The sequence below is a fragment of the Salarias fasciatus genome, chromosome 14 (genome assembly GCF_902148845.1).
Source record: "Salarias fasciatus chromosome 14, fSalaFa1.1, whole genome shotgun sequence".
NCBI lineage: Eukaryota > Metazoa > Chordata > Actinopteri > Blenniiformes > Blenniidae > Salarias > Salarias fasciatus.
This window is the reverse complement of record NC_043758.1, coordinates 13,716,595-13,729,488: the sequence shown is the minus strand read 5'-3', so window position 1 is coordinate 13,729,488 and position 12,894 is coordinate 13,716,595. Positions and strand designations below refer to the sequence as shown.

Below are 12,894 nucleotides of genomic sequence, written 5' to 3'. Positions count from 1 at the left end.
AGGACGGCTCGTGGCTCCACTGCAAGGCAGCAGTACATGTAATCCTCCAAACTGTATCATATCCTGGGGAAAGTATTTTATCTAAGTTTTGAGGCTGAAACTGTCTTTCGGGACTCTTGATGTGATTCTAGGAGAAGAATCTCAGCTCTGCAGGGTTTCTAAACATTATAGATCAAGTATCTTTAGTTGTGTTCACTGTTTTTCACACACTTGTGGCTACATGTAGAAATAATAATAGTAAAAAAAAAAAAGAATTGTCTTTAATGCTTTTCTGTTTGACATTTTTAACATTGACTCAAAGAATGTATACATATGGCAATCTGGACTTATCCTACGTATAATATGTGACAGAGGTTCACATTAATTTTGAGTGTTTCTGACACATAATTGCTTTTTAAAAGGGTTGAGTCCACACATCAGCAGGAAATCCTCTGCTGCTCATGCCTGCAAAGATCTGCATGCAATTAAAAAGATGTTAAAGATAAATAACGAGGCATCACTGTGTGTTGTGCACTGTGTAGACATCTATATTCCACGCTGTATACTCATGAAGAAAAATTATTCAAATTAATGTGCTTATAATCAGCATAATTATACCTGTAAGGTTCAGTTTTCTTGATGTGGGGATCCACAGCAGCACTGAGGAACAATGAATCAAACAGCAATTAGTGCACAAGGTGCACGCAATGCAACTGCTTTCTTTTTATTTTAAAGGTGGAAATCTTTTTTTTTTCATTATATGTGATTAATACTTGTGAAATTACTTTTATCCATCTAATGATTTGGAAGATTCTGAACTGAAGCACAGTTATCACACAAAACAAAACATACAAAGAAAAAGAAGAACTTTACTGTTGAAGATCAACAGCAATAGCAAAACTATACATTTAAATTCAGCAACATTGAAAGGAATTTATGTCGTAATTTGGATGTGGCTCCTCTAAAGTAGAGTCTAAGAACAAGGTCGTCTACCTTGATGAAATAACACTCCGTAACACTGCATTTGTTGCCAAGACATTAAAAGAATAAACACGTTAATTCCACAAAAACACAGCAGGATTTGTTCCTTTTGGCAGTGTTCTTGAATTAGTGAACAGTGTGCGTTTCCCAACGCGTCTCTTTCCGCCTCTGTCGTGTTGCGCCAGAGTGGCGATGGCAGCGTCACACTTCCACAGAGGAACCCCAATAACAGCCGTCACCGCAGAATCCACCTGCCGAGTGTGAACACACCTCTAAACACATGCACTGTGAGTGTGTGTGAGTGTGAGTCAGACTTTTATTGTTACAGTGCAGAACTGAGTCAATGTTTCAGGATTTGGAGTAAATCACTGAATATACTGTATTTTTTGTGTTGTTGAGTTTATTCTTTTGGTTTTATGCTTGTTTGAAATCAGTCATGTCTGGAATTCTTCCACATGTAAATTTTAATCCTGTTAATTTAGAAAGCTTGAGACTCTTCAGCTCACTCTGTGTATATGTGTGTGTGTGTGTGTGTGTGTGTGTGTGTGTGTGTGTGTGTGTGCGTTCACTGCTGATTCTCAGGCAACAGCTCCACCTGCTGGTGAACACTGCTTATGCCGGCCTATAAATATCACCCAGATTGTTTTTTCAGTCCATATCAGCTGACTCCACACTTTGTATCTGAGCTCGCTAAGATGACACTGAACCTCTCATTTCAAATTAAGAAAAGGAAGCTACGAGGAATGCGTCTGCGCCGATGGGCGAAGCGTTCTGTCACAGAGCGCTCGGACTAACAGCGCTTTTTATCACCACACACAGCTTGTGCAGTGCGAGAGGCAAAAGGGTGGTAAAAAATTATGTAGCATGCATGATGTTTTTCTTATTCAGGGTGACGCCTTGTTCCTGCCACCCTGATCCAGACCAGACCTCATTCTGAAATAATCATAAAATTTGAACACCGTCCTGTTTATGTGCTGCTGCAGGCCCAGAAGAATGAGCGGGAGTCGATCAGGCAGAAGCTGGCCCTGGGCAGTTTCTTTGACGATGGACCGGGTATCTACACCAGCTGCAGCAAGAGCGGCAAACCCAGCCTGTCCTCACGGTAGGAACGCTCACCTCCGTCACGCCCAGCAGTCATGTGATGCTACATTTATTTTCTTTTTTTTTGTCTTATTACTTTACCTGAATGGACATTAACATTATGGATATATTTCTATGAAGAATTAATTTGGGGAAGAAACTAACACTAAGTGGAGAAGCGAATCAGTCGTTGTAGGTTTCATTTCCCTAAAGACACCCACGTGCGCGCGCGCACACACACACACACACACACACACACACACACACACACACACACACACACACACACACACACACACACAGATGTTTGCCGCCTCCTACACTGTACCTTACTGGAACTCGACGTTCTGTGAATGCACTGATACTCATTGTATTCCTGTGATTTGAATCATGTGGATCACATCTGATGAATTGATGATGAGTCTGTGAGGGCGATCAGGCGCTGGAGTCGACGAACCGTCACCGCTCCGTTTTAGGATGGAGCGGCTGACTTTCCTGGCAGCGACGGTTTCGTCATCCACTTGTCGAAAATGACGCTTTCCAGCCAGTCCGTGAAATAATTGTTACTGATAGCATTTTAATGCTCTTCTTTGAAAAGGAGGGAGAAAAGGCAATCGACCACTCGAGCCCTGTTTTAATTGGGGCTGATTGGATCTGTGGTGTGTAATCAATCAGCTCTCTTTGTAATTACTGCATTGAATAAGCAGACTATTGATCCGCATTGGGACGGCTCTGCGTGCGGTGATATTCTGCCCTTTCATGGCACAAACACACCCCCGCTGGTCCCAGGCAGATTGCATCAGACCTACCTGAGGCCTTCTGGATCGATCCGCATCAGAGGCCAGAGAGGAGATGATTAAAAACACAAGTGCTCCTTAATTTCATCCCCAGCTTGGGTTTTTTTTTTTTTTCCTGATGATGTTCCCTTTCCAGTTTTCTTTACTTTTCTCTTCTTCTTTCTTTTTTTTTGACTTATTTATGGGTTTTAACTGCCAAATATGTTAGTTGCAGTCTGGAGTATTAGCAGCTCGCCAACGGACGTTTCATTTTCTGTATCGTCCTGCAGGCTGCAGAGCGGCATGAACCTACAGATCTGTTTTGTGAACGACAGCGGCAGCGACAAGGACAGTGATGCAGACGACAGCAAGACGGAGACCAGCCTGGACACACCTTTGTCCCCCATGGTACGCCCTGACTTCATTCCACGGTTTTTCTCCTGAATTCTTCAACAGCAAAAAGAAAAAAAAAAATCAATTCAATCCAGGGATGTCCACAAACTGCCTGTATTGAAAGCAGCAAGGTGTACAGATCTGATTGAAAAATAAAATTGAAACAGAACAAGAACAAAAGCTGTGAAATAGCAGAGATATTCACCGTGGATCGGATATATCTGCCGGCTTTGCTGCCTTATGAATGTCTTTTCTCACGTTTTCCCGCCTGTTACCTTATTCACGGGTATCAAATGAGAGGGGAATTGGTATATGCTCGGGTAAGTCACGGATGACTGCCTGCAATAACCTCCCGTCAGCCTGAGATACGTTTAACAGAATGCAAGACAGAGGAAGGGAAATTATCGTCTTTGTGCATGTTCATTTTTGTTCTCTTCATGTCCCATTTGATGTATAATGACCTCCCTGTCGTCGTATAAATCATGCATATCAAAACGCCAAGAATACATCAGCATTAATTCCCGACCTGTCCTTTCATTTCCTTCTTCTCTACCTTTCCGTGCCTTCTCATTCCTTCCTGATTTCCTATTCTGTTCACTCTCTCCCTTACACTGCAGTCCAAGCAGAGCTCCTCCTACTCGGACCGGGACACCACGGAGGACGACTCGGAGTCTCTGGAGGACATGGACTTCTTGAGTCGACAGAAGAAGCTGCAGGCGGAGGCCAAGCTGGCACTGGCGATGGCCAAGCCCATGGCCAAGATGCAAGTGGAAGTGGAGAAACAGAACCGCAAAAAGTCCCCGGTGGCAGACCTGGTCAGTGCCGTCAGTCTCAGTGCGAGTGCTTTTTCTTAACAATTTAACAACTGTTCCAAAAAAATCCAGTTTTCGTTCACATTCAGTTTTATAATTTAATCATTTATTTCTACTTCTTTCGCACTATTTTGTTTCCAAAGCAAGTGCTTACAAGTTACTCTGTTGTACTAGACATTCAAAAACAACTGGAACACAGAGCGAAAGGGGTCATATGTTATAAACCTACTGTTTGTATTTGAGATCGAAAGCGTTTTAGGAAACAGCAGATAGTGTTGTAGCTTTATTCAAATATTCTTAATATGAAGTCAAGCATGTTTCCAGATGGACTGACATTCAGGAAGAGACAGTTCTCACAGCAGATATTTATACCTAAAGGTTTCCAGGGAATCGTTTGAAGCGTCAGCGTTTGGATTATATTAGTCGTGCAGGTTTGCCTTTATCACATGCATCATTGCAGCCTTCGTGGTTTATCTGCTCGTACTGAAAGATATTTAGGCCTGAGCTGCAAAGTGTTGCTCTGTTATTTCAGCGTGAGTGAAATAAGTAATATTTCCGACACAGCTTCCACTGCTGGGTAATAAAAACAAAGTCAAAGCCCCCCTCGCTCTGTCCCCTTTTCCAGTCTCCTCCTTTGGCCCCATTTAGAGATTGAAAGGTGATGGCGACCCCGCTCATTATTATTTCATCCAGTTTCATCTGCGCCACTGCCTCCTCTGGAGCACACACACCACGAGGCGCCCACACATCCACGGCGTCACACAGCCACTCTCTGCATTTCCACCAGGACTCGCGTTCGCAGCCGCTTTACTTATTCAGAGAAGAGAAGGGCAGCTCGACCGGCTCCATCTATAATTCATACGCCGGAAAGCATTGACTTGGGTGTTTAGGGATGTAGCAGCGCTCAGCAGTCAGAAGACATCACTGTCACACCCGCACCGGACGCACCGAGAATGTTAAAATGTATGAAGGCTACAGCAGCCTATGATGTCCACAACACCGGAGACCGATCAAACTGCTCTCATTACGACGACCGTGATTCACATTTAGAGCATTTTCACTGTGAAACCTGTGGCTATTTTACATTTGTATATAATGTGGACGAAAACCCAGCAATCGCGCAAGAGACCACAACAAACTGGAAAAGCTGCTGAGGTGCAGCGTCATGAACTTCCAGAGGAAAACGGAGGGAGGAGCAGAGAGACGGGACAGAAAGCACCGACCAGGGAAAAGAGAGGAACACATGATGACGTGCAGGGCTGACATATGAATGTAAGGGGATTGACCAAAAGAGGAACTCAGTGTGAATAAGATCTTCCAGCTGTCTCGGCCTCTAGTCAATTGTCTAGTGTGATCTGAGCCTTAATTATCTGTATAAATAGAAATCTGTCATCTTCATTAAATGCTGTATCAAAAATTTTAAGCGTCAAACTATTTGTCCGCAAATGAGGAGCATGAAAGTTGGACGCTCTGCCACCCAGTTTAGTCTTACAAAATCTTGCAATTCTCAATAATCTGCACTCTGACAACAACAGGCAACAAAGCTGTACTGAAGCAGAGGTATGAATCCTCAATATTGATTGAAGAGTTTTTTTATACATTCGTCTTCTTTTTGTATATAGAAAGGCCCGGACTCAAACCCTGAACCCATAACGTCCATAACGTTCTCACAACGAGGCAAAAGTGCTAACCACTACACCATGTGATGTCCTATTCTTCTACAAAAATATGTCTTTTTAGACCATTTCAAATTGTTTTGTTTCGTCTCTTAGCGGCTGTACAATCTTATTAGACTACTAGTTATTACAGACAGGCACCTTCTACATTGAAAATATCTCAAAAAAGATGAATATAAAGAATAATACTTAAAATAATACAGTAAAACTGGTTATTTCAAGCATTTGTTATATCCGAGCAGGGCAGCATGGAGCAGCGGTTCATTTACCGCTGATAACTTTCACTGTTGAATACCGAAAAATCCTGATTTGCATGTACAGTGGTTGAGGCAGAGTAATTTTAATACAGGTAAATTACTGGGAATATCTTCCTCCGAAAATGCAAATAATTGCGCTTCAAAAATAACTAATACTTTGATTTTAGGAACCGTACTCTGCTGTGACCGGGGGCTTTTTTAATAACAGTTATTTTACAGAAAACAAGACAAAAAAATATTATTTAGAAAATATAAATGAACAACCAAAATATCGTGAGATCAAGCAGGGAATCAGAATAATTGCAGGTTTGGTGAACGGGTGCCAGATCTCACCTTTTATCTAATCTTAAATAGAGATTCTAAGCCGCTGTCACTGCTCTGCTGTTATGTCACCTCCAGTCAGTTTAACCGAACCGGATCGTCCTGCCTGTTTGTCAAGGGCAGAGAATGAGACATTATCCGGCCTGCAACATAATGTCAGTCTGAGTGTGAGCGCTGCGGATTTTCCCAAACACAATCAGAGAGAGAAAGTGAGGGATGAACGGCGGACAGATTTCAGTCCGCTGTCAGATCTCCATTTTGCCTTTCACCTCGCTCTCGCGGGGCAGAGCAGCGACGTTGACTCGCTGCTATTGAGTGCTCAGCTGGTAATTTGTAATCAGCAGTCTGATCAGTCCACCACAGAAACTCACACCGCGGTCAGCAGTTGAGTCAGCACCAATACCGATCTACAACCTTTTCCCGCCACCCACTCATACTGTTATTGACATCACATTTCTCCCTCTGTCACTCCTGAGTCGCCTACACACGTGCGCTTAAGTGAAACTGAAACTGAGACGCTGCGGCCTTGAAATACGACTGTATCGGCGCCGTGTTGTGAAAGTGAAAAAGCCTCAGGGAGTCAAGCGAGAGCTGAGGGGTCATCAGCGGCGCACGCAAACAGAAAGCACGCTTTCTTATTTATTGCTCGTCGAGTGGAGATAGAGAAACTAACTGGGTGTTTGGTTGAAAGGGAAAGAATGCGGTCCGGTCGGGTGAGAGTGACGATGGAGGGAGAGACGGAAAACAAGTTATCCAGCCGTGAGCTTTGTTGTGTTTTTGCAACGAGATGCCACAACCTGAAGGAGACCGCAGGCATGAAAAGAGTGTGCTGGTGGCAGCGATGCTCAGACACGCAGGAAAGAAGTGAAAGCAGCGAGAAAGTATTAAAAAATTTTAATGCACAACAAAACTGAAGCAATTCAGAAAGTGTTGTTGTCACTTTTTGTGATTATATAACATGCAGTTGTGTGAGCATGATGATGGATGGAAGTATTTAATACATCCAGATAACATGAGAAATTTCTAGAGTTGCTACCTAAAAATATAAACGGTGGAATTAATAGGTGTTTTTTATGGAAAACAATGTTTCTTCCTCAGACAACGAAAAATGAGAGAAGCTTTAGTCTGAAATTCCTCCGCTACAAGATCGCCCGACCAATCAGAAGGCTCGGATTGTTATGAGGAGGTCAAACAAAAGCCTCCCGTGAAAGAGTTTGAAGTTTTCCCTCCAGTTTTCCTGGAATTACACCCGGCCAGCCTGTTTGTGACCAAACCACAGTGCCGACAAGGAATCCCCAAACTTTACAGCATCTTCTGCAGAGATAAACACTTTTTTATTTTTTTATTAAGGGGAGATCCCTCTTATGTTTTGACTACTGGGCAAAGTTGTTTCGGATTTCATGAAGTGGATTGCTGTGGTTGTCAGCCAACAAGAACAGCTGAATCTTCTGTTTTATTGAGGTTTTATTTGCTCAATTGAGACTTTTGTGACCAACTTTGAAAAGCAGTCACCTCTTTTCTTTCTTTTTTTTTTTTTTGTATAAAAGTATTGCTAGTAAATGACTAAAACAGCTAAATGCAAGAGAAAAGCAAAAAGACATTCAAAGTGAGGACCTGAACCAGTGTGAATGTTTCACTTTATTAAAAAAACAAAAAACACAGCATTAATACCTTCAAAACACATGCATTATATAATAAATAGTGCAAAATACATTTCTCCTACTCATCACAAAATGTTGAAAACTGTGTTTTCTGTTGCAAGATTCAAATAACTTGCCATAAAAATCTTACTATATGAAGCAGAAATTAATAAAATCAGTGTAACAATTTCGGTCTCTTTTTTATGCAGAAATGGCAAATACATTGCCATAAATCACAAAACAGTGAAGTGTGTCTGAGCAATACACACTGCTCAGGCAGTGACACAGTTGTCGTATAATTATAATCAGGGCTCGAAGCAACATATTTCAAACTATGCTTAATTTTTCTATGGTAAATTAATCAACTCATATTTAAAGTAAATACAGTTTTCTGCCATACTTCCCAAAAACATGTTCAACAAACCAGAATGTGTGGAGGTAATTCATCCATACACGGGGAGAAAAGCCTCAACTTAAACCAGGGATTTTCAAACAATACTAATACTTTTGAAATTAGAACTACTTTCTTTATGTGCTTGTATATAATTTATTGTTCCTTTCAGGTAATAAACAGAACGTGTGTCAACAATGGAAAAACAAAGTAACTAAAACTTATTTGTATTTGATTTAAGCAACATAATAGGAATTGTATTCATAAAATTACAGTATTTTCTTTATATCTGATCCACATACTGCCACCAAAAATAACGGTTTGACTCTTTTCTCATCTTTCCTCTCTTCCTTGTGTGTTTTTCATGGCAGCTTCCACACATGCCCCACATCAGCGAGTGTCTAATGAAGAGGAGCCTGAAGCCCACCGACTTGAGAGACATGACTCTGGGACAGCTCCAGGTCATCGTCAATGATCTGCACTCCCAGATTGAAAGTGAGTTGAACACACACACACACACACACACACACACATGCGCAGTGTCTGACTGACCTCCACCTTTAAATGCAGAAATGAGCCTCTGAGTAAACGGGGAAACACATATAGATATGTGCTGACACACAGCTACTTACAGTGAATATGAAAGTACTTTTAAAATATGTTAGTCACTTCAACGAGCCGTAGCTGTCAACAGCCCCCCCCCCCCCCCCACACACACCCAAACCCAGCATTTACTGTTACCACACAGTAAGCATCACTGATCCTGGTATTGTGGGTGAATAATCTCTCGTGTTACATAAAGAAGCTCAAAAAAAAATCCCCCTGAGTCCATTAGTGAGTGAGTTTTTACTCAGAAAAAAAAGACTTTCCCCTTAAAAATTCTCATCAACCTTCCCTTTATTTTTTTCGGCAAAGTTGGAAGAACAATCCCCGAGAAATGTGATGTGAAAGCATTCGCTGATGAGCGGCCTCTGCTCACTTTTCTTTGGCTCTCTGTGTGATTTCATGAAACCCACAGTGGGAGTTTATGTGGCCACCCAAAATATACGGCCGTAACAGAACGTGTCTCTGTGTTTAAAACGTTTCAAGCCGCAAATTATCCTTCTGGGCATTTCTACACTCTTCTTCTCCTGTGCTGTCACTCCAGGTCTGAATGAGGAACTTGTACAGTTGCTACTGATCCGAGACGAGCTACACATGGAGCAAGACGCCATGCTGGTCGACATAGAGGACCTCACCAGGTGAGGATGGGAGGTTTGCGCCGTGGGCTCTGTATCTGAGCATGTATGTTTGTACTTTCACAATTAAAAGTTTCTCGCACACATTCTCCCCTCATAAAAGGTTATGATGTTGTTTGGGATTGTTGAATTGTAGATAATAAAGTGACTCAGCAGTGTGTCACTGGCCACATTCAGCTTTGTGTGAAACACCGACACGTTATCCTTCCTTATGAGTCTGTTTGCACTTGTTTTATTGAAACAGTGAGATTTTTTTCACAATGATCACTCATCTGACGATGCGCCCCCTCCCTCTTTTCCAGGCATGCCGAGAGCCAGCAGAAGCATATGGCTGAGAAGACCCTATCCAAATAAGATGCCCCACCCCCGCCCCCCCTTGCTGCCCCCTGCTTCCCTCTGCTGAGCCCCCCCCCCCCCCCCCCAGCTTCAAGACGAACGTTCTCCCTCTGGCTATTCCACCTCTGCCCTGTGCCAATCCAAAACCCTCCCCTGCTTGTCCCGAGTATTTTGCCCCTCGCTGCTTCCCTGTTCTACCCCCCCTCCACCGCCCCCGTCTACCTTTCAGTCCAACTCACTGACTCCAGTGATTGCAAGTAGCACAGAAGAAGAAGAAGAAGAAGAAGAAGAAGGCCACCTTCGTTCATTTGCCTCTGTGGTTTTTCTCCCAGCGAGGAGGAGCGTCTCCCGCCTCCCGGGAGACGAGGAACCTGATTGTGTGTTTGTCCTGGACTCTGCCCCCCCCCCCCCCCCCCCCCCAGCTTCCTGTGCAGTGATCGGCCTTGCTTTGCTACCGTTTCTTTTTAACTTTCTACATTCGCCACTAAATTATAACTGTTCAAATGCAAAAATTGTGGGTTTAAAAAAAAAAATAAGTAAAAAATAATCGTAAAAAATTTAGTAGAAAGTCAGTCATGAGAAGAAAAAAAAAGAAACAACAGTGTATAAAAAAGCGACGGAAAACTAACTTCTTCAGACCATTTTAAGTTGGACAGTAATTTTAAAGTATTTCAAAGTCGACCCGTTTTTATTCTGCACAAATGGTAGTTTTCAACTGAGAAATGTTCATTTGAAGGTGCTAAAAGAGTGTAAAGGAAACATGCCTGCCTTGTAGTGGAGTTGTAGATTTTTGGTAATACGTTCACTCTAATTGCTCTTCAACATTTTGTGAATGTTGATTTTCTGACACGAGTCATTTTAAATGAATAAGTGTGTTAATATCGTTTTCATCCTACTGTATTCAGATACTTTATTTGAGGGAAAAAAAATGTTTATGTACAGATATGTAAAATAAAGAATAAACTTTGTTTCATATACACGGCCTTGTCGTGTTGTTTGTTGGATTCCACCATTCGCTCTCTCAAGGCGAGCTTCCTCTTTGTGCACACGGGAAGAGTAAGTCACTGCAGTGAGAATATGAAGTGTCACGCAGCGCGTAGTATGACTCAGCCCCCGTGTTTCGGTCTTGCCTCATCATGTCACTGTCGCTCACTTTCAGACTGGGGTTGGTTTTGTTGTTTTTTAAAGGCTGATCAATCTCTTTAACGTGACTAATGGGATGTATTTTATTTCACAATGTGAGACCAGAGCGCAGCTTGTGCTCAATAGTATCAAATGTCAACATCCGATATGTTTGATTACCTGTCTTTCTCAGCCCGAATGCCTCTGGCGGGATGACATGTCTTATTATATGTATTATTTAAAGAGTCAGTACGGAAATGTATTTATCATCGCAATAAGGACTGCAGGTTCGGAGCAGCAGCTCCTGTAACAAGTGAGTAAAACAACAACGATGGACTGCAGGGGAAAATCAGGACTGTGAGACTTTAGAAAAGTATGAAGTCATAAGTCGAGAATTTCTATTTCTTCTCATTATGCGTCTTGTGAATTTCTCTGATAGTCATTTAACAGTGAACCGGGCGATTGGGGGGGCGGCGACTGGAGCCTGAAAGTTCATTCATAATTCAGGAAATTCTGGAGCTTCCAGATGAGGTGTAGTCATAAACGGTGACATTTACTTTTCTTTTACGCATTACACGCTTTTGTCTATTGACAATAAAGTAATATTCAAATTTACTAACATTAATATCAGAATATTTATTAATTTAGAAATCTTTCAAACTACACACAGAGTTAAGACATCTTATTTATCTTTCAAAATTATTGAAAAGGACTTTTTTTCAACCTTATTACAAACAGTTATTGCAATAATTCTTCCCCACAAAAAAACAGAAAAGGAAAGGAAAAAAATCCTTACATGAATGACAGATGCTGCGAGGATTATTATGATGCTCATAAAAGTCATGGTAAAGTCTTGAGTTCAATTTTTTATGAACTAGATGATGTCAGTCTAAAGAAGCACATGATAATGAGGTTGAAAGAAAACAAAACTGGTGACTGTAGACACCGGCAACACTGCTGCTTTTGTTAGGTGTTCTCGGTCTGCAGTGGTCAGTCGTGATCTAAGGGCATAAATTAGCAACAGGTGTTTTCCAGCTCAGCAGACCAAATCTGAATCAATGATGACTGCGAACATGGCTTATTTATTTCTTAGAAGAAGACAAAAAGATGACCTCAGTCAGTGTTTATCACTATGTAGTAGTAGTAGTAGTAGATTTATTCGGTTAGTGAGGAAAAAAAAAACATTGTAACAATTGTGAACTATGATGGCATCATCATCATCATCATCATCATCATCATCATCATCATCATCATCGTCGCCATCCACATAAGTTATTATCATCAACATCAACAACAACAACTCATCATCAAAATCATCAACTTGATCATCCTGTGACCGTCCTGTAGGAGGAGGAATTATCATGAAATCTGACTCATATGTTATGATTATTATTATATGTAAAATGTCGTTTGATTAATTAAATTCTGATAGAAACAAACTTTTTCTTTTCTCTCTTCAAGATTTACTTCCAGAATGATGGTAAGCCTGTTCATGATGTTGCCCCCCCCTGCCGTCCCCAGCGGCCCCCAGGTGGGGCGCACCCCACACTTTGGAAACCCCTAGGATAACATACAGACCCCAGGACTGACTGACTAATACACATTCCGTGCAAATGATTAGCGCATGGCATAACTTTGAGTTCACTTTTTTTCCCAGCGCTTTCACACCATGAAACAAAGACAAAAGTCAACATTTCCCTCATTTCAATAAGACAACGCGCCCTGCGATGACAGGAATTTACACATGACGTTTAGTTTTCTTTTTGTTGGCGCTCCTGCAGGCCGAGACAGGGAATTCCCCTGAACGACCAATAAATCCAGCAGAAACGGAGGCTTCAGCACTCTGCGTTGTCTAGCCTGCCTCCATCAGACATCTCCATCCGCTCGGAATC

General features: G+C 41.9%; 1 protein-coding gene across 4 annotated transcripts in view; it reads left to right on the top strand.

Annotated features, from left to right (window-relative positions):
- Positions 1 to 10,857, top strand: part of schip1 (schwannomin interacting protein 1) — a 47,269-nt gene extending 36,412 nt beyond the window's left edge. For all 4 annotated transcript variants that reach the window (XM_030109019.1, XM_030109017.1, XM_030109021.1 and 1 more), the window contains 6 exons: positions 1,944 to 2,062; positions 3,107 to 3,224; positions 3,827 to 4,024; positions 8,678 to 8,801; positions 9,454 to 9,547; positions 9,847 to 10,857. In XM_030109019.1, the coding sequence (XP_029964879.1) occupies positions 1,944 to 2,062; positions 3,107 to 3,224; positions 3,827 to 4,024; positions 8,678 to 8,801; positions 9,454 to 9,547; positions 9,847 to 9,898 (705 nt within the window). In that variant the 3' untranslated portion in view covers positions 9,899 to 10,857. The remainder of the gene's footprint in view (positions 1 to 1,943; positions 2,063 to 3,106; positions 3,225 to 3,826; positions 4,025 to 8,677; positions 8,802 to 9,453; positions 9,548 to 9,846) is intronic.
- Positions 10,858 to 12,894: the final 2,037 nt, after the last annotated feature.